Source organism: Clupea harengus, chromosome 4, assembly GCF_900700415.2.
Source record: "Clupea harengus chromosome 4, Ch_v2.0.2, whole genome shotgun sequence".
In the NCBI taxonomy this organism is placed as follows: domain Eukaryota; kingdom Metazoa; phylum Chordata; class Actinopteri; order Clupeiformes; family Clupeidae; genus Clupea; species Clupea harengus.
In genome coordinates, this window is record NC_045155.1 from 633,922 (window position 1) to 652,098 (window position 18,177).

General features: G+C 45.9%; 1 protein-coding gene across 3 annotated transcripts in view; it reads right to left on the reverse strand.

Moving 5' to 3' along the window:
• Positions 1-7,207, reverse strand: part of birc7 (baculoviral IAP repeat containing 7) — a 13,278-nt gene extending 6,071 nt beyond the window's left edge. Inside the window, exons 1-7 of one of the 3 annotated variants that reach the window (XR_004163510.2) lie at positions 6,095-7,207; positions 5,281-5,380; positions 5,094-5,175; positions 4,807-4,852; positions 3,777-3,986; positions 3,554-3,619; positions 2,286-2,603 (exon numbers count right to left, since the gene is read on the reverse strand). Coding sequence is in view for 2 of the 3 variants with exons in the window: in XM_031565668.2 (XP_031421528.1) it covers positions 2,401-2,603; positions 3,554-3,619; positions 3,777-3,986; positions 4,807-4,852; positions 5,094-5,175; positions 5,281-5,380; positions 6,095-6,641 (1,254 nt within the window). In the remaining variant the exon portion in view is untranslated. Of the gene's footprint in view, positions 1-1,602; positions 2,604-3,553; positions 3,620-3,776; positions 3,987-4,806; positions 4,853-5,093; positions 5,176-5,280; positions 5,381-6,094 lie in introns of those variants that run through there. The other 2 variants (XM_031565668.2, XM_031565669.2) reach the window with 2 other exon arrangements.
• Positions 7,208-18,177: the final 10,970 nt, after the last annotated feature.

The following is an 18,177-nucleotide window of genomic DNA, read 5'->3' on the forward strand; positions in this document are numbered from 1 at the left end:
AAAAACTGCACATGCAGCTGTTGACGGGGAAAAAAAAGTATTTAAATGCTGTTCTATGCTGTAAATCACAAAGACCACCTGTCTGTCTGAATTCAGTCTTAATTTTAATTTGTGTCGGTGTTGTATACTGTGAATATATCCATGAAGTTATCAGTATTTAAGTTTTACCCTCCTGAAGCTGGGAGGATGCAATACAGTTTTTTTATGATGCATTTTAATGTTACCTTTAATCAATACATTTTTTTTAAGAGAAAGAGAAGGTGTTATCTGTTGACTGGCCTTGTTTTTAGGCTTTGTGACACTGTGGTAAATTTAAAAAATTTTGTTCTTAATATTCTTAATTTTATTTTTACTTTTTCACTTTATACAGAAATTAACATGAACATAAATATCACCAGTACCTCTTCATGGACAGTTAAGTAATCTCAAAAGTTTTCGGGAAAGATGCATACTGTTTATGTATCAATGTTTTTATAGCGAGATGGTTAAAAAGAAAGATGACTTTGGAAACGTTGATAAAAGTGCAAAGATTGAGCTACACATTGTGTTGGGTCGACCCTGAGAAGTGACTGTCTTGTTTCTTTACTGTGTTACTCTATTGAAATGGGTAGCAATAGAATTCCTAGACAATATTCAAGTGATTTATATGTTTAAGACTGGAAGAAGTTTAACAGGTGATCAGTATTCTGTTATTCGCTTGTGAGTGCCGCCCCCTGCCGTTCAGATGTAACACTACTGCCCTCTAGTGCTGAGTAAGCGTTAGTGCAGTCCAGACAGTTTTCTGTTACTGAAAATATCACACATATTACGAGCCTGCCTTTTCATCGACTGCTTTAGTTTTTGTTCTAAACCCCCTACCCATGAATACTGTGTGCTGTGTTTGACCTTTGACCTGCTGTAACTTCTTGTGTTAACATCTTCAGTTAGCCTTTGCATGTATATGATGAGTCATACGCATCAAGACACTGTTTTTAAAATCCACCATGGATCAACCACTCATGTACCTGTCAGAAAGTGGAGCTCGAAAAAAAAGAAATACGTCCATCCTCTTCACTCCCCCCCCCCCCCCCCCGTGTGTGTTTCCAATAACATGTCTTCCATTGTCTCTTTTGGCCGTGCGCCAGCACCGACTACTGGTAACGCGATCGCCGTCCGTCAGCAGATGTGTTTGGTGTTCGGAGTGTAAATAGACGTTTGTTAATAAAATGTGTACTTTCCATCAGCCGCCTCCACACCGACTGTGTTTGTGCAAGGGATTAGCCTCCGTGCGTGCTGTGTGGTGTGTGGTGTGTGGTGTGTGTTCACCTGAGCTGCATTAACCAGGCACTGGAACAGCCTCCGGAGGAGAAGCCCATTGGTGAAGAGATGTTTTTAAAGCCATAGAAGAGGCCTAGTAATAATAATAATAATAATAATAAAACTTTATTTATATAGCACCTTTCATGCAAAAGATTGCAGCTCAAAGTGCTTTAAGTACTTTTTTTAAGTGCTTTTAGTAGCTGTTGATGTAGCAGCAGGTTTCACATGCAATCAGCATTTCCAGCCAGTCTAGGAACGTAAGCTCACTGACTTACCCTGATATGAAATAACAACACGGTTTAGTCTTGCAAATGCGCTCTTTATTATGACTTTGAATCCCATGAGTACAAACAAAATAGTAAGGATTGTCATTTCTATGATCAGAGAAAACAAATCTGCCCAAGAGTGTGTGTGTGTGTGAGCATGTCTTGGGCTTTTCTTTGATAAAATACAGCTCAACAATATAAAACATCTTAGGGCTTTATAACCCAGAAAACTATGAACCCTTTAAATTCTGCCTCGTGTAAAGACAAGCACCCCATTCATCACACAAGACCACCCCATTGCAGTCTTTACAAGGCAATAACGGACATGTGTAGAGGATTATTCGTCTGAAACTGTTCTGTTCTCAGCCAAACGTGGTGTGTTTTAGCAGTTAAGTGTGTGTTGCCAACATCAGACATGTGTTTGTGTTATATGCACCTTATGACGTAAAACTACCACTGCTGCTTATCACCTCACCAAGGTCACTATTATTTTTAGATCATTATTGTAAACTCTGTTTTCATCTGGTTTCTAAGGGTGCTGTCGCTCACACACCCACACACACCCACACACACCCACACACACACACACACACACACACACACACATACATGCTCACTGGGCACATCTGTGTAGCGTAGAGCTACAGCATCTGGCTAAATTCTCAGAATCTCACGTGTCTCCACATCCAGAGCTATTATCTCTGTTTCACACACACAAACACACACACACACACACACACACATGTATGGCATGCGTGTATAAGTGTGGTCTTTCTGCCACACACACACACACACTCGTGTGTACGACGTATGTGTGTGTGTTTTCTGCGTTCACTCAAGACATGAAAGCGCGCACGCTACCGCGGATGACGGCGCGGCAGATTGGGCAGTGGCGCAGGCTGGCGGCACAGTCGGTGCAGACCACCAGGTGACCGCACGGGATGAAGACGATGGACACCAGCTTGTCCATGCACACCTTACAGGTGCGTTCCTCCTGCAGCTGACGCAACTGCTCCTCTGCACTCAGGTCTCCTAGAGCTACAACACACACACAGGGAGAGAGAGAGAGAGACACACACAAGTAAGGATATGTGCAGAGGTTAACGCCTAGGAACACACACAGAAGCACCCATGAATATACACAACACACACACACACATGAATATACACAACACACAGAAGCACTCATGAATATACACAACACACACAAACACACACAGAAGCACCCATGAATATACACAACACACACACAGAGAAGCACCCATGAATATACACAACACACAGGCATACACACACACACACACACACACACAGAAGCACCCATGAATATACACAACACACACACATGAATATACACAACACACACACACACATGAATATACACACACACACACACACACACACATGAACATACACAACACACAGGCATACAAATTTCAGAGAAAAGGGAGAAAGACAGGCATGAACACACTCAGAAGACATAGTCACAAAACAAACAGAGACAGGAGAATGGATACACACATACACACACAGACATGCATACACACACACACACACACACACGCATACACATGCATACACAAATTCACAGCCAGAAGGAGGTTTCAGTAACACACAAGTACGTCAGAAACACACCACTTCAGAGGTACAAACACACACGTAAGGACATAAGCACAGGAAGTCCCACCCTGTCCTCTAACCATGAACATTTTCCACAACAGGTGCAGAATTACACATGTTTAAATTTGTGTTATTTCACACAAGAGAAACGCAATACACACACATTTCACGCATACACACAGCTTACTTACACATATGAATACACTACACACGTGAAGCTGTGTCAACACACACACACTTAAAACGCACCGAACATGCACATGCTTAAGACGCATTGCACCAGTTCAGAGTTCCACACACACCACACCACACCAGAGCACGGCCGACAGCAGGCCCAAACGCAGAAGCTTCAGCGTGAGGAAGGTGACCTTTGTCCCTGGCTGTGACCTGCGCTCTTCCCCCACCGCCACCGTTACCGTGCCTCTCCACCGGCTCTACAAGGAACAAACCAGTAGCCCAGTTAGCCACCTAGCTCCACGACGCAGCTCTAGGACGCCCCCTTCTGTGGGGCGTGTGCTGTATGTATGTAAAACTGTGACAGCACGACCCCCACCCCCACCCACCCACCCACCCACGAGGGGCCACCCCCACCTGTGGTCTGCTCGGCCCGCAGCCGGTCCTCCTCCTCGGCCTGTAGGATGTCGCCCACCAGGTCGGCCACGGAGGTGTAGTGCCGGCCGGTCAGCAGGTAACGCGTCTGCACCAGGCTCTCCACCAGCGCCGCCTGGAAGCCCATTCCCAGCACCGTCTGCACCACGGGGGACAGCAGGGCGGGAGACGACCCCTGACCCCCCACCACGTCTGCCGCCGGAAAGGCCAGAGGGACACAGAGAGGAGGGGTCAGTCAGGGAGCGTGGTGGGCGGAGTCTTAGCATGGTGCTACAACTATCCAAGAGGCTACTTTCAGGGGGATTTCGTTCGCTTTCACTGCAGTGTGAGTGGCTTCGAGGAAATAAATTGTGTTGTGTAAATTGTGCAAATAGAATGTGTGTGTGGTGAGGGTGTGATTTTGTCTTATGTCAGAGAGGCGTTCATTGTGAACCGATGTCTTCAAGGTGAAAATAACTGTTTGCTATTGGGTGAAGGTCAGAAGATGTGATTTATGAACTCTTATCTATACCCCCACGACAGACAGGTGAGATCTGCTGGGACAGTCCAGAAGGGACACCACATAAAGGTGTGTGAACTTGAGTTCAGATGCCCAGGAGAGAGAGGCACTGGGGTGGGAGGAAAATAACTGCTTAGCAACACTTAGTCCTGGCTCCCAAACTCTCCCTGAATGCGGACCAGATGAAAGGAACTGCAGGGTACAGTGGCTGCACCTCACAGTTACCCGTGACTGATCCTTGACAGCATAAAAGCATACCTGACCTTCGGATCAACTTTACGGAGGGTTTCGTTGCTGAATACTAAAAGGTCGACAGTATATTTTCACAATACATTTCCACACTTTGATATTTTTTTTCAGAGAGTAGCTAAATTGCTATACCCTTTTGTCAACACGTTGCGTAGCAGCTTACGGTAACAGCCATGTTTTCAAGTCCTGTTGTTAGGGGGGCGTCCAACAACAAAGCATTATTTTGACCCGCTGGCAAGTCGATTAATTAGACTGTTCACTTACCGCTCCCCGAGGTCATTGCCCTGGTGGTAGGAGGTTGGGATCCACCCTGCAGGAGAGGTTTGGAGAAGCTGTGATGTTCACATATAAACACTACGAATCATAAAACCTTTTGTTTCTACATCATTTGAAACGGAATATAAATATGGGTCCATTCATTAACGGATAATTAAGAAGTTTGCTACTGGAAACCAATGTATTAAACAGAGTCTGTTTTTCAGGGTAAAACCAGATGAAGTCAAGGACATGTTAAGGGCTGTTTCCTTTCCTGGCCAGACCATAATGCTCACCACTGTTTCGCCCATGTTAAAATAGGACTCCTGGATGTTGCTGACATATTCACGCCCTCTTGTTTGAAGCAGAAACTCACACCTGTAGAAATGTATGGATACAATTCAGAGTATTAGACCAGGCTCTGTATTAATCAGGTACCCGTCTTTGATAGCTTTTAAAACTACAGTCATTCACATTTATTACCGTGGAAACCATTTGGCATGCTCTTGCCATGGGTCATCTCCAGGTTCCCAGTTTCTGAGGCCCCCATCACAAAAGAAGCACTTGACGTTGTCGCCATGGCCTGAGAAATAGGGAACACATTACTTCTTAACCTCCTTTTCTTTCTCTCCCTCTCTCTCACGTATTCACACATATAGGCACACACAAGGCTTGGGTGGGCGGGGGGGGGGGTGAAGGCAACTGAACATGGTCAGATCAGGCAAAGCTAATCATGTTGTATACTTAACACTATCACTTAACAGAAGACAGAGCGCAAGACTGCAGGGTGTCCACTGTTCGTATTATCTCATCAAATATGAATCTTTTCACTCAGTTTCAAACACTTGCCGTAAACTTTCTCTCATCTCACCTCACCACAGTCCAGAAAGAGGTATATCTTTGATGTTTTCTTTGAAAATAGTGACCCGCTGTATGTACAGCTAGTCCACAGAGTGAGCTTCAATGGCCCCGTAACGGTCGCGCGCTGTCTAGCTTTTTCTCTGCGCGCATCTGTGTCAGCGTGACTTCAGTCGCGTGATCCCACACACAAAGAAGAACATCCCTTAACGATCCGTTTCATTGCGCGTTTTTGTGAAAAGGAAATGTTCACTCAAATGTTCACTCAGTTATAACAGTTTGATTGTGTAAATTGTAATAGTTGACTTTATATTTGTGGGGATGTCACTGCTGGGCTCACTTGCAACATTTGGGTAATTAGGATTAAACCTTTAAAGACATTGTTATCATTTAGAGCTATATTGGGGATACATGACTAATTACTACCAATCACACGTACCGGTATAGAAAAAACCTGCCCTGGCAAGAGCATCAGGTTGGACCGAAGCTCCCGTAGGCCAGTTGTGATAGGTGGTCAAACGAGTATCCTCTGACTCCATCTCCGGGTACACTGCCTGGCCAGCGACTCCTTGGTCGTCCACCGTCATCCTCTGAAGTTGGCTCAGAAGTTGTCCATCCACGTCGTCAGCAGACCCCGGTTCGGCATATCGCCGTATATTGCCAACATTTCTGCCGAGCACGAAATCACACGTTGGAAAGTGCCTCTTATGTTCTTCCAACGCGCTGTCTCCGTGAACCCAGTATCTCAGTATTCCTTCACAACAGAAACATTGTACCGTGTCCCCGACCCCAAGAAAGTAAAAGCCGGCTCTTGCCAGGTCAGCAGGGGTAACCGGCGCATTGCTTGGCCAGTTTTGGAAAGTTCGAAATCGCTCCTCCTCGCTGCGCATCGTGGGTTCCACCCCGGGGTCGGTGGTGTGCGTACTCGGGTCATCCGTCATGTTGGGGTTCGCGTATTGGTTGCCATCCGATCTTGTGCCCGTCATTCCACATACGTTCCATAGTGGACCGTCCAGATGTGTAGCACAGTGCACCACTAGCCCTACACACTATAATGGACAGAGACTTGCGCAGTAGGCTTCGCCAAAAAAGCGTTCCAGAATACACCCATTGGTCAAATGGCTCATGTGGTCTTGTTGTGAAAGCATAAACACACCACTAACAACAACTTGCTGGGAATGTGGCTCGAGGTCCGAGGACCGTAAGATATTTAGTTTTTGTTTGTTTTTTTTTCTTTGTTAAATGTAGGTTTCAGGTATTGTAGATCCATTTGAAAATAGGAAAGTTGGAAATTACAATTATATTGTTTTCTCACTTTCTAAGCAAATCACTGACAGGGGCGGAGCTAGGAGTTAAAAACATGCTTGTAGGCTACTCCACGCCGTAGTATGACGTGCACCTCCCAAGAAAGGTAATTACAGGTCGCGGCGACTCTAACCACAGCAACAGTGAATGGTCAGCTTGTGTTACTCGGCTATGAATTGCTGACCGCTGTTTACTTCGATGGCAAGTTGTTTTCTTTAGTAAACTTCCTAATGGAAGCTAAGGTGACCAGATTTCCAGACCAGAACATTAAATATTTGTATTAGTTGTAATAGTTGTATGAAATACAAAAGGGGGATAGTTCCAGTTTCATGTTGTACTGTAACAAACTATAGTGAAGGCCAAGTCAAATTCACCATCTACAATTTGTAAACACACCCCTGGGCTAGGTCCAGTTCTGGCGCGACAGAGACAGCTGCTGTTAACATATGGGTGACTGCAGTGAAGATTATGCACTAGGGCGACATCCAAGTAGATTGTATGCTTATACAAATCAGCTACTTATCACCCGGCCGTACAAATCCGTTCGAATTCCCAAGATACCTCTGCCCTGGCTTGAAAAGACCGTTGTGTGTTGAATTCACTTAACACTTGCTAGCTTCTGGTGGAGTTTTACACAGCAGATTTCTCTAAAACTAGCAAGTGACAAGCAAGTGATTACTTGAAGAAGAAGAAGAGTGATATGAATCTGCTACAGCGAGCAGCCAGCCCCCTCTAGTGGCCAACACAAGCAAGACGTCTCCCTGTCTGCTCTGCTGCCTGGTCCTCCTTCTTCTAACCTTCCGGTCTGGTTTTAATATAGGCTACAGTTAAAACGGAGACATTTCAGGGAATTAACTCTAGCAAAAACGGGGATGTCTGGTTACCCTGACGTAAGCTAACGTGCCATAGAGCTCTTCTTCTATTAGGTGGTTCACCACTTGCTCTGAGTTAATTTACCCAGGGTTGTCACTAAACCCCTTGGAATACCCCCCAGGGTTTGTAACACAGTTCATTCTCTTACCCGAATCCAGGTTCGTAATCCCAAGGGGATCTACCACCCCTAATCCCTAATCCCTTAACCTAACCTGGGTTTGTATCGAATTCCTACCCTTACCCTAGCCCAGCCCCCCCCCCCCCCCCCCAAACTTCCCACCCCTTTCTCTGGATAACCGTCTCAATCCGTCGTATAGTATATTGAGACTGATGTTAATATAATTAGCCAGTGCATCATTCAGACACTGAGATATGTATGCAAACACGTTTCAAGGTGTATCCTGAGCTGTACCTGTTGTTTTCTCTGGTAGAGGCACACACTACATTGCACATCCACTTTTGCACTCCTGCCCTGCTTTTTGTATTGTAGTACTTATTGTGTTTGTGTAGTACTTACTGTGTTTTTATGTTTTATGTTATGTGTAGTACTTACTGTGTTGTATGTTTTTATGTTTACTGTATGCACCTATATGTAACAGGTTAGAAAAGCAGGTTTAAATAATTGCACAAGATAATCTGTTACCTGTATTTCAGTTTCTTTTTAATCTTTTATTTTGATATCACAAGCACACTGGTATTGGGGGTCTCTGGAAGCCCCCCCTGTCTCCCCCTGTTTTGTTCCTCTCTCCCCCCTTCCTCTTTCCTGTTTGGTATATGCTTGGAATGAGGTAGGTGGTTGAGTTTTAGTGGGATGGATAATCTAATAAATATTGCCTTTAAAAATAGGCATCTATGTTATTATATATCTTCTTATAACTTATTATTATTATATGTATTATATATCTGGACTATTTATATGAAATATCCCTCTGACATATTGTTTATATGTTTTTTCCTTTTGTTACATGTGGGGGCTAGCATTTATAGTGAAGCTAGCAAGCTGGAGACTTATTATACTGTTTCTGTTGGTGTGCTTTAACAGGTGTGATACGGTTTTTATTTATCTTTCTTAATGTATATATTACATGTCTGTTCTTATTTTTTTGCCTGTTTGGTATATGCTTGGAATGAGCATTTATAGTGAAGCTAGCAAGCTGGAGACTTATTATACTGTTTCTGTTGGTGTGCTTTAACAGAAATAAAGATACATCTCAGCAACTGTTGTCCACGGGTCACAAGTATTAAAAAAAACACAACGCAGAAGTTACCACCGGTTACATTGGTGCCGTGACCGTCGGTTCATCAGATCTACGCTCGCTAGATCACCGGGACTGTTGCTGCTGCTGTCGCTGAAGCTGCTACTGCTATCCCACTGCTGCGGCTACCACCGTTGCTAGCTGCTACTGTCTGCTGTCGACTAGCTCTGCTCCGGTATTTATGCTCTGTCTCACGCAACGTGCGTGTTGTGATTTAGAAAAGCACATTCTGAATTCTGACGTAAACGTTGTAATCCTAGGCTGCTTTAGGTTGACAGACTGCTTATTTTACCATGTTATAGAGGGCAATTTTACTTTATTGGGATTTTGTTAAACTTCATTGTCCTGAAAGTTTTCAATGATAATAATAGTAGCCTATTGAATGTATATACCTGAATGATAAGCCAGTGTTATTTGGTGCTATTATCACAATTTGCTATCATTTAAAAAACGTTTTTTTTCTGTGCTTGCATAATTAATAGAATTGTACTGAAATGTCATTTGTAAGAATGAATGGTGTTTATGTATCTAGTGGGCTGGGGAGGGGATGCTATATGGGGTTAGATGGAGAAGCCAGTGATCGAAAGATAGGCCAGTCAGGTCGAGGCCCGGTGGCATGTTCAACCCCTATCACCCACAAAGTAAGTAACACACAGGAGCAGGTAGCAGATCTTGATACTGTTAGTTATCCTACCCACAGACATACAGCGCAGGCGCATGACACGAATGATACAATGCAGAACTTTATGCCCAGCACAAGCCCAGCAAATGCCACACCTACACAGACTTGCTCAGGAGGCTGTCTGGATGCCTCGAGACTGAATGTAGTTGTCCATGCAGACGCCAGACCGCCCCCGTTCTTCAGAGGTGACCACACTGACACATGCACTGTCCATGAATGGGAGGATTTAATGCAAAGCTACATGCGAAGACGCAAATGCGACACTGCAGAAAAGTATGATGTGATAACTAGCAGACTTATGGGGAAAGCCAGGGACATTGTTAAGGTTTCGCTGCGCAGCAACGCGGAAGTTGACCCCTACAGCTGCCCTACTGCTGTCTTTGACATCCTGAAGCAGAATTTTAGCGATCTCCCATACTCTAGCATGCCCATGGCTGACTTTTATAGCACACTTCCAAGAATGCGTGAGAGTGCATTAGACTACTGGGTGCGATTGAACAAGGCTATCGATATTGCTGATGAGTGCCTCCGCAGGCAGGGCAAATGTGTAGAAGACGTGTGCGCTGAAGTTGTGATGATGTTTGTTACTCATTGTCCAGACCCCCATTTGGCCATGTCTTTCAAGTACAAATCAGCCAGAAAATGGACAGCCTCAGAGATCCAGGAGCGCTTAGACGAGCATCAGAGGGATTTGAGGCGTGGGACGTCAGTGAGCCAGCATTCTTCATCCATTTACAGTCCTCCCCCTGTTGCAGTCAGTCAGTCCCCTGCACAGTTCAACATCCTGTCCGAAAAGGAAGAGCTGATGGGTCCTGTGCTTCGCCAGCCGCCCGCAGCTGTATCAATGGCTGTGAACCATGCAGAGGAGGAGCCAGGTATGCGTGAAGTAGTAGGCATGCTGAATAAAGTCATCACACTGTGCTCCACCCAGTCGCTGTCACAAAATGTTCAGCCCCTGTACCGTCAGCGCCCCGCCCGGCCCTCTGTGTCCTCTGCCTGTGAGGTATGCAGCAGCACTGACCACTCCACCTTCAGCCACTGTAGACTGCTGAAACTCTGTTGTCATTGCTTCCAAGCTGGCCACTTTAAAAACAACTGTCCAAGTGCCTCTCGTCCGGCAGCAGCATCCGCAAAGCCCAGCCACAAGCCGTTAAACTAGGTAGCCCACGCTGTGAGAGGGAAAGCGTGGGTGGCAGTGCCGAAGCCCTCACCAGGAAACCAGATCTACTTTCAATCTACAGTGCCAACTGTCAACTCTTGCCAGCAGACCAGGTGCCGATTCTCATTGGCTCGCAGAAACTCGAAGGATCAAGTGAGCTGTTTTATGCACCAGTGCTGGTGAGTGGCAAGGTCACTTTGAGAGGAATGTTAGATTCTGGGTCCATGTCTTGTACACTCAGTGAAGAGGCAGAGAAGAAACTTCAAGCTGCTGGTGTTCTGCCCAGTGCTCAGCCTATCCCTGGTAATGTGGTGATTGTGGGCTGTGGTGGCAAGACGACCTACCCGAAGTGCTTCTATGACCTTGAAGTTGAAGTGTATGAATCAAAGTTCATTGTACCTACTCTAGTTGTTCCGGGCCAGAGAGATGATTTCATAATTGGCACTAACGTGATTAAGCCTGTTCTACGTGACATGAGAAAAAGAAAAGACTACTGGCGGCTCCTTTCCTCCAAGAACGATGACCCTGAATGTGACCGCTTTCTTGAGCTACTGAGCAGTGTGTCCAGGTGGGAGGGTCCAGGCGAGTGCGACAAAATTGGAACAGTGAAGCTTGCGTGTAGCGTTACACTCCTCCCGCAACAAGAGCACCTGGTGTGGGGGAGGCTGCCTGCCGATGTTCCTGTGTCCCCTGGGAGTACCATCATTGTTGAGCCGACTTCAGCACGCTCTGCCCCGAAGAACATTCTTGTTGGCAAACTTGTCACTGCTATGTGGGGTGATCGTTGGGTTCCGATGAAGATCCTCAACCCGACATTGGATCCCATCACACTACGTCGCAACGCGAAGATAGCTGATGTTTCCCCCTGTCTGGCAATGGAAGACTTGAACATCACCCAGGGAATGTGTCGTACTCAGGACGTAGCCCCTGTTCAAACGCTGTCGGGTAGCAAGCCCACTGATCCTGTCCAGGCGTTGAAGGAGGCTGGTTTGGGCGATATTGACCTGGAGGGTTGTGAAGTTTCCCCTGTTGATAAGGCCAAGCTCGCCGCCCTACTCTTGGAGTATAGTGACATCTTCTCCAAAGACTCCCTTGACTGTGGGGAGGCCAAAGACTTTGTTCACAGAATCCACCTTTCAGATGACCGCCCTTTTCGACTTCCCTATCGACGTGTCCCACCAGCACACTATCACAAACTGAGACGGGTGCTGAATGAGATGGAGGAGCGCGAAATCATCAGGAAATCTGTTAGTGATTATGCCTCCCCTCTAGTCATGGTCTGGAAGAAAAATGGGGACCTGCGGATCTGCACAGACTTCAGGTGGTTGAATGCCAGAACCGTTAAAGATGCCCATCCTCTCCCCCATCAGTCTGACTGCCTTGCTGCGCTTGGAGGAAATGCTCTTTTTAGCACAATGGACTTGACGTCTGGATTTTACAATGTTCCCCTCCATGAAGCTAGTAGGAAGTTCACTGCTTTTACTACGCCACTGGGGTTGTATGAATACAATCGTTTAGCCCAAGGCCTCTGTAACAGTCCCGCATCCTTTATGAGGATGATGCTTAGCATTTTTGGTGATTTAAATTTTTCCAGTCTTCTTTGTTATTTGGATGACCTGCTCGTCCTTGCCCCATCTGCTGACGTGCAACTGGACCGTTTGAGAGTTGTGTTCAGCCGTCTCCGGGCCAACAATCTCAAACTTTCACAAAAGAAGTGCTACTTCCTGAGGCAGTCAGTTAAGTTTTTGGGACATATAGTAGACCGCGATGGGGTCTCTGTGGATCTGGAGAAGGTTGCTGTAATCTCATCCTTTGCCAAGGGTGACTTGATGGAATCAGATGGCTGCACACCATCTCAGAAGAGGATAAGGTCATTTTTGGGCATGGTCTTATATTACCAGCATTTCATTCCCAATTGTTCTTCCATAACAAAACCTTTGTTTAGTTTGACCGCTGGCTGTAAGCGTAGGGGCAGAGCGCCTAAAGCTGGTAAAAGTGGCACTTTCCGCCGACTGGTTCCACAAGACTGGACGGCCGCATGTGACAAGGCCTTTGATGACCTGAAGTCTGCATTGGTTGAGTGTGTGGCCCTTGCCCATCCTGATTTTGAGAAGCCTTTTATCCTCTGCACTGATGCATCTCTTGACGGCATAGGCGCTGTTCTCTCACAAGTCCAGGATGGTGAAGACAGAGCAAGACCAGTGGCGTTTGCGAGCAAGTCGCTCAGCCGTTGCCAAGCCAACTACCCAGCACACAGACTAGAATTTCTGGCACTGAAATGGGCAGTGTGTGATAAGTTCAGCCACTGGCTCAAAGGCAGCCAGTTCACGGTATGGACTGATAACAATCCACTCACGTACATCATGACAAAGCCCAAGCTGGACGCCTGTGAACAGCGCTGGGTCGCTAAATTGGCCCCATATAACTTCAAGATCAAGCATGTTCCAGGCAGATTGAACGTTGTTGCTGATGCACTGAGCAGGGACCCTTTTGTCAAGCCGATGAGCCAGCGCCTGCTTTCAGAGCCATACAGCCGTCTGATAGAGTGTGCAAAGGATCTGGGAGACGGATTCATCCAAGACGTCTTCCGCTTGACTAGTCAGCCACAGGCACTCAGCTCCATGGATGTGTCTCCAGCCAGCTCTCGCGCGTCTCTCTCAGAAGATGAGGTGTCTACACTGCTGGACAGCCACAGTGACTGGGGGTCTGCCTCACGGCTCAGAGCTATGTCCGTGGCAGAACATTTGTCTGATGTTGTTCCTGTTGGCCAGCCTGCTCTGCCTGTTTTGTCCTTGGAAGACCTGCAGACGCACCAGCATCATGATGCAAACATTGCAGCTGTCATCCCTTACGTTGAGCGGAGAAGGAGACCGTCATTCCGCGAGCGATGCAGAGAGAGCCAGCCCACTCGACAGCTGCTTAGACAATGGGACAGACTAGTTTTGCGAAACAGTGTGCTGTATAGAATCTGTAAAGACCCCCTGACCAACCGCAGGCGTTTTCAGTATGTCTTGCCTGATGCTCTGAAGTGCGAAGCTCTGGCTGGAGTCCATGATCATGCCGGCCATCAGGGTCAGGCTCGCACAGTCCACCTCGCACGTCAGAGATTCTTCTGGCATGACATGGAGAGGGAGGTCCGTGACTACGTCAGAAAGTGTGGCAGGTGTGTCCTGAGCAAGACGCCTGAGCCTGCTGCTCGAGCACCATTAGAGAACATAAAGACCACTGCCCCGCTCGAACTCGTCTGCATCGACTTCTGGTCTGCAGAAGATCATAACAACAAGTCTGTGGATGTCCTCGTGATCACGGACCACTTCACAAAGCTAGCCCAAGCGTTTCCCTGTCGGGACCAGACAGCAAAGAAAGTGGCTAAGACGCTGTGGGACAAGTTTTTCTGTGTCTATGGTTTCCCTGACCGCATCCACTCTGACCAGGGGACGAGCTTTGAGAGTGAGCTGATTGCCGAGCTTCTCCGACTTGCTGGCGTCTCAAAGTCTCACACCACTCCCTACCATCCTATGGGGAATGGTGGGACCGAGAGGTTCAACAGGACGTTGGGTAGCATGCTCCGCTCCTTGCCTCCGAGACAGAAGCTCAAGTGGCCTCAGATGATCCAGACCATGACATTCGTCTATAATTGCACCTCCCATGAGACAACTGGCTTTGCTCCCTTTTATCTGATGTTTGGCCGTGTACCGCGTCTGCCAGTGGACCTGATGTTTCAGAGTGTTTTGTCAGACGACACAGTGTGTGACTATGACGCCTTTGTGGATTCTCTGCTGAAAGACCTCAAGTCTGCCATGTCTGTTGCTCAGAAGCATACAGAGACCAAGCAGAAACACCAATCGGATCAGTACAACAAGAGAGTGAAAGGTCAGTCGTTGTCAATAGGAGACAGAGTGCTGATGGCGAATAAGGGCTGTCGTGGGAAGCGCAAATTAGCGGACCGATGGGGAGACAACATCTACACAGTTGTTGCCGCAAAGCCAGATATCCATGTTTACAGAATTCGTGATTCCGAGGGAAAGGAAAGAGTAGTACATCGGAATCTGCTGTTGGATGTAAACTTTCTTCCTCTGAGTGGCCAGCTTGATGCAAGCTCAACAGAGAGCGACGAGCCTGATGGAGATGATCCTGTGCCCGATGGTCCTCACTCTGTCCAAGCAGCCCTCAGTTACATGGAATCCTCCTCAACCTTGGATGACGCCATCTCCGTTCCTGATGTAGATGTTGAGGGACGAACCTTGTCATGGGTCTCGAAGCACTCAGATGTCACAACACAGGTGTCAGAAGACCTGACTGAGGATCCAGGATTGGCCCAGGCCCCCCCAGACTCCCCTCCTGAGCATGGTCTGACTGATACTTCTAGTCGCCCTGACATTAGTTCATCCACACAGTCACACATTCCCACACTGCAGCCTACACTCCCACCACGTGCACCTCACACGTCTAGGTTTGGTCGTGTTATGAAGCCTGTGTTCAGATTAATTGAGTCTATGGCTCAGCTTCAGTCAGTTTTGAATGACGATGTTCCTGAGAGATTTGTCATCCATGTTTGACTTTGTGTGTCTCTTGACACAGTTGTTAACCCAGTTAGTGATGGGTTGTGATAAAGCATGTTTCCCTCAGGTAGGCATTTACGTTTAACGTTTTTGGTTCTTTCCCATCATGGCATGGTAGGTAGGCCTTAGTGTATGGGGTGTATACGGCATCCTTTTTTTGTTCCTATGGAGAAGATGAGACTTGATCAACCTCTGTTTTCTCTTAGCCTAGCGAAATAGGCAGCTTTTAAGGCTGGGGTTTCTAATGGCCTGTATTGTCTGTATGGGGAGGTTGCAGATATTTGCGCAATTCTGAGGGGGTGAGTGTAACAGGTTAGAAAAGCAGGTTTAAATAATTGCACAAGATAATCTGTTACCTGTATTTCAGTTTCTTTTTAATCTTTTATTTTGATATCACAAGCACACTGGTATTGGGGGTCTCTGGAAGCCCCCCCTGTCTCCCCCTGTTTTGTTCCTCTCTCCCCCCTTCCTCTTTCCTGTTTGGTATATGCTTGGAATGAGGTAGGTGGTTGAGTTTTAGTGGGATGGATAATCTAATAAATATTGCCTTTAAAAATAGGCATCTATGTTATTATATATCTTCTTATAACTTATTATTATTATATGTATTATATATCTGGACTATTTATATGAAATATCCCTCTGACATATTGTTTATATGTTTTTTCCTTTTGTTACATGTGGGGGCTAGCATTTATAGTGAAGCTAGCAAGCTGGAGACTTATTATACTGTTTCTGTTGGTGTGCTTTAACAGGTGTGATACGGTTTTTATTTATCTTTCTTAATGTATATATTACATGTCTGTTCTTATTTTTTTGCCTGTTTGGTATATGCTTGGAATGAGCATTTATAGTGAAGCTAGCAAGCTGGAGACTTATTATACTGTTTCTGTTGGTGTGCTTTAACAGAAATAAAGATACATCTCAGCAACTGTTGTCCACGGGTCACAAGTATTAAAAAAAACACAACGCAGAAGTTACCACCGGTTACATATACATCAGAACAAATTCCAGGTAGGTGTAAACCTACTTGGCAATAAATACTATTCTGATTCTGATTCTGATTCACACATGACCTATGCCACTGTGGGTATAGAGGGGGAGGGGTCTGGGATGCCAGACACTACTCTTGTGCCTCTGGAGGTGTCGTGGGCCAAATTCAACAAAACACTGACGAAGGGAGATGCCCACTTGACAACCCTAGTGAAATGCTCACAAAGGCATCTTTGTTGTTGTTGCTCTTACTGTTAAGTATTGCTAAGTCTTGCTATGATGGTTGTAGTGAATAGAGTAGAGAATTGGCCGCTGTGGGAAGTTTCCAACCAACAACATGAGGAATTTAACACCTTTTCCTGTACATAACTAAAAAACAAACTAAGGTGAACACTAAGGGATGGTCTATATTCATCAACAGCCCTGATAGCCAAAGGCCAGTCGGCCCACTAGAGGCAGCGCTAGCGGCCCACTGGCCATTTGCTTGTTTTTGGGCGGCCTGCTGGTGAGTTACAGACACAGCGGACACAGTTTTGCCACTGGCTTTCAATATTTTTTTTTCTTTACACATTTATATTTGAGCAGAGGATCACAGGCCTTAATGACTATAGACCAGTCGCCCTGACCTCTGTGGTAATGAAGACCTTTGAGCGCCTCGTGCTGACCCACCTCAAGGCCATCACCAACCACCTCCTCGACCCACTGCAGTTTGCCTGCAGAGCCAACAGGTCTGTAGATGACGCAATTAACATGGGACTCCACTTCATCCTCCAGCACCTTGACTCCCCCGGCACCTACGCCAGGATCCGGGCTATAAAGACCAAAACCTCGCGCCACCTGAACAGTTTTTTCCCCACGGCAGTGGTGCTCACAAACAAGCCCCCTGCATCACACTGACTCTGGGTTTGCCAATTCCAATTCGCAATTATTTATTATTATCTAATATTCTGTATTTGTCTTTTATTCTTGTTTTTGCTATTTTGTTGTTATGTTATGTGTTTTATGTCCTATGCACCAACCACCAAGATAATTTCCTGTATATGTAAATATACTTGGCCATTAAAAGAATTCTGATTCTGATTCTGATTCTGATTTGTTCAGGTATTCCCACCATTCCACTATATCATTCTTATAGATGTTGCTAGTGCGTAATATAGATCTTTAATTGACCAAGTCATTTTTCACATTGAGAGCCTTAGGTGGCTATGAACTTTTATATTTTAAATAGACTGTGCTAAGGGTATCATTTAGAAATGTCAGAAATGTTACTATAAAATTACGCCCAATTACACTAAAGAGGATGGTGGTCCGAGAGTGTCTGTAAACATTTTACCAGGAGGCAAAGTAGGCCCTGGATCAAACAAATCAGCATCTCTACCAGTTTAACAAGACGATATTTCTTGACTGTATGACTAAACATAATACAAATTATACATTCAGGATTAAATCCACAGATAAATAAAAGTTACTCTTTTATTTAATGTTACGCTTCACAGCCATATGCCTGAGCAACAACATCTGGTTAGATTTTCTGATGAGGAGGCTATAAATTGATGTTTCACACTGAAGTCGCCCTACAGATGCTTGATGAAAACAGAACAGGTCGTGCTGGGAAAACATATGTATGTTGTGGGAAAAGTAGTTTTAACGCTACATATTTCTATTGGTTGATATGGGATCGTTTCAGTGAAA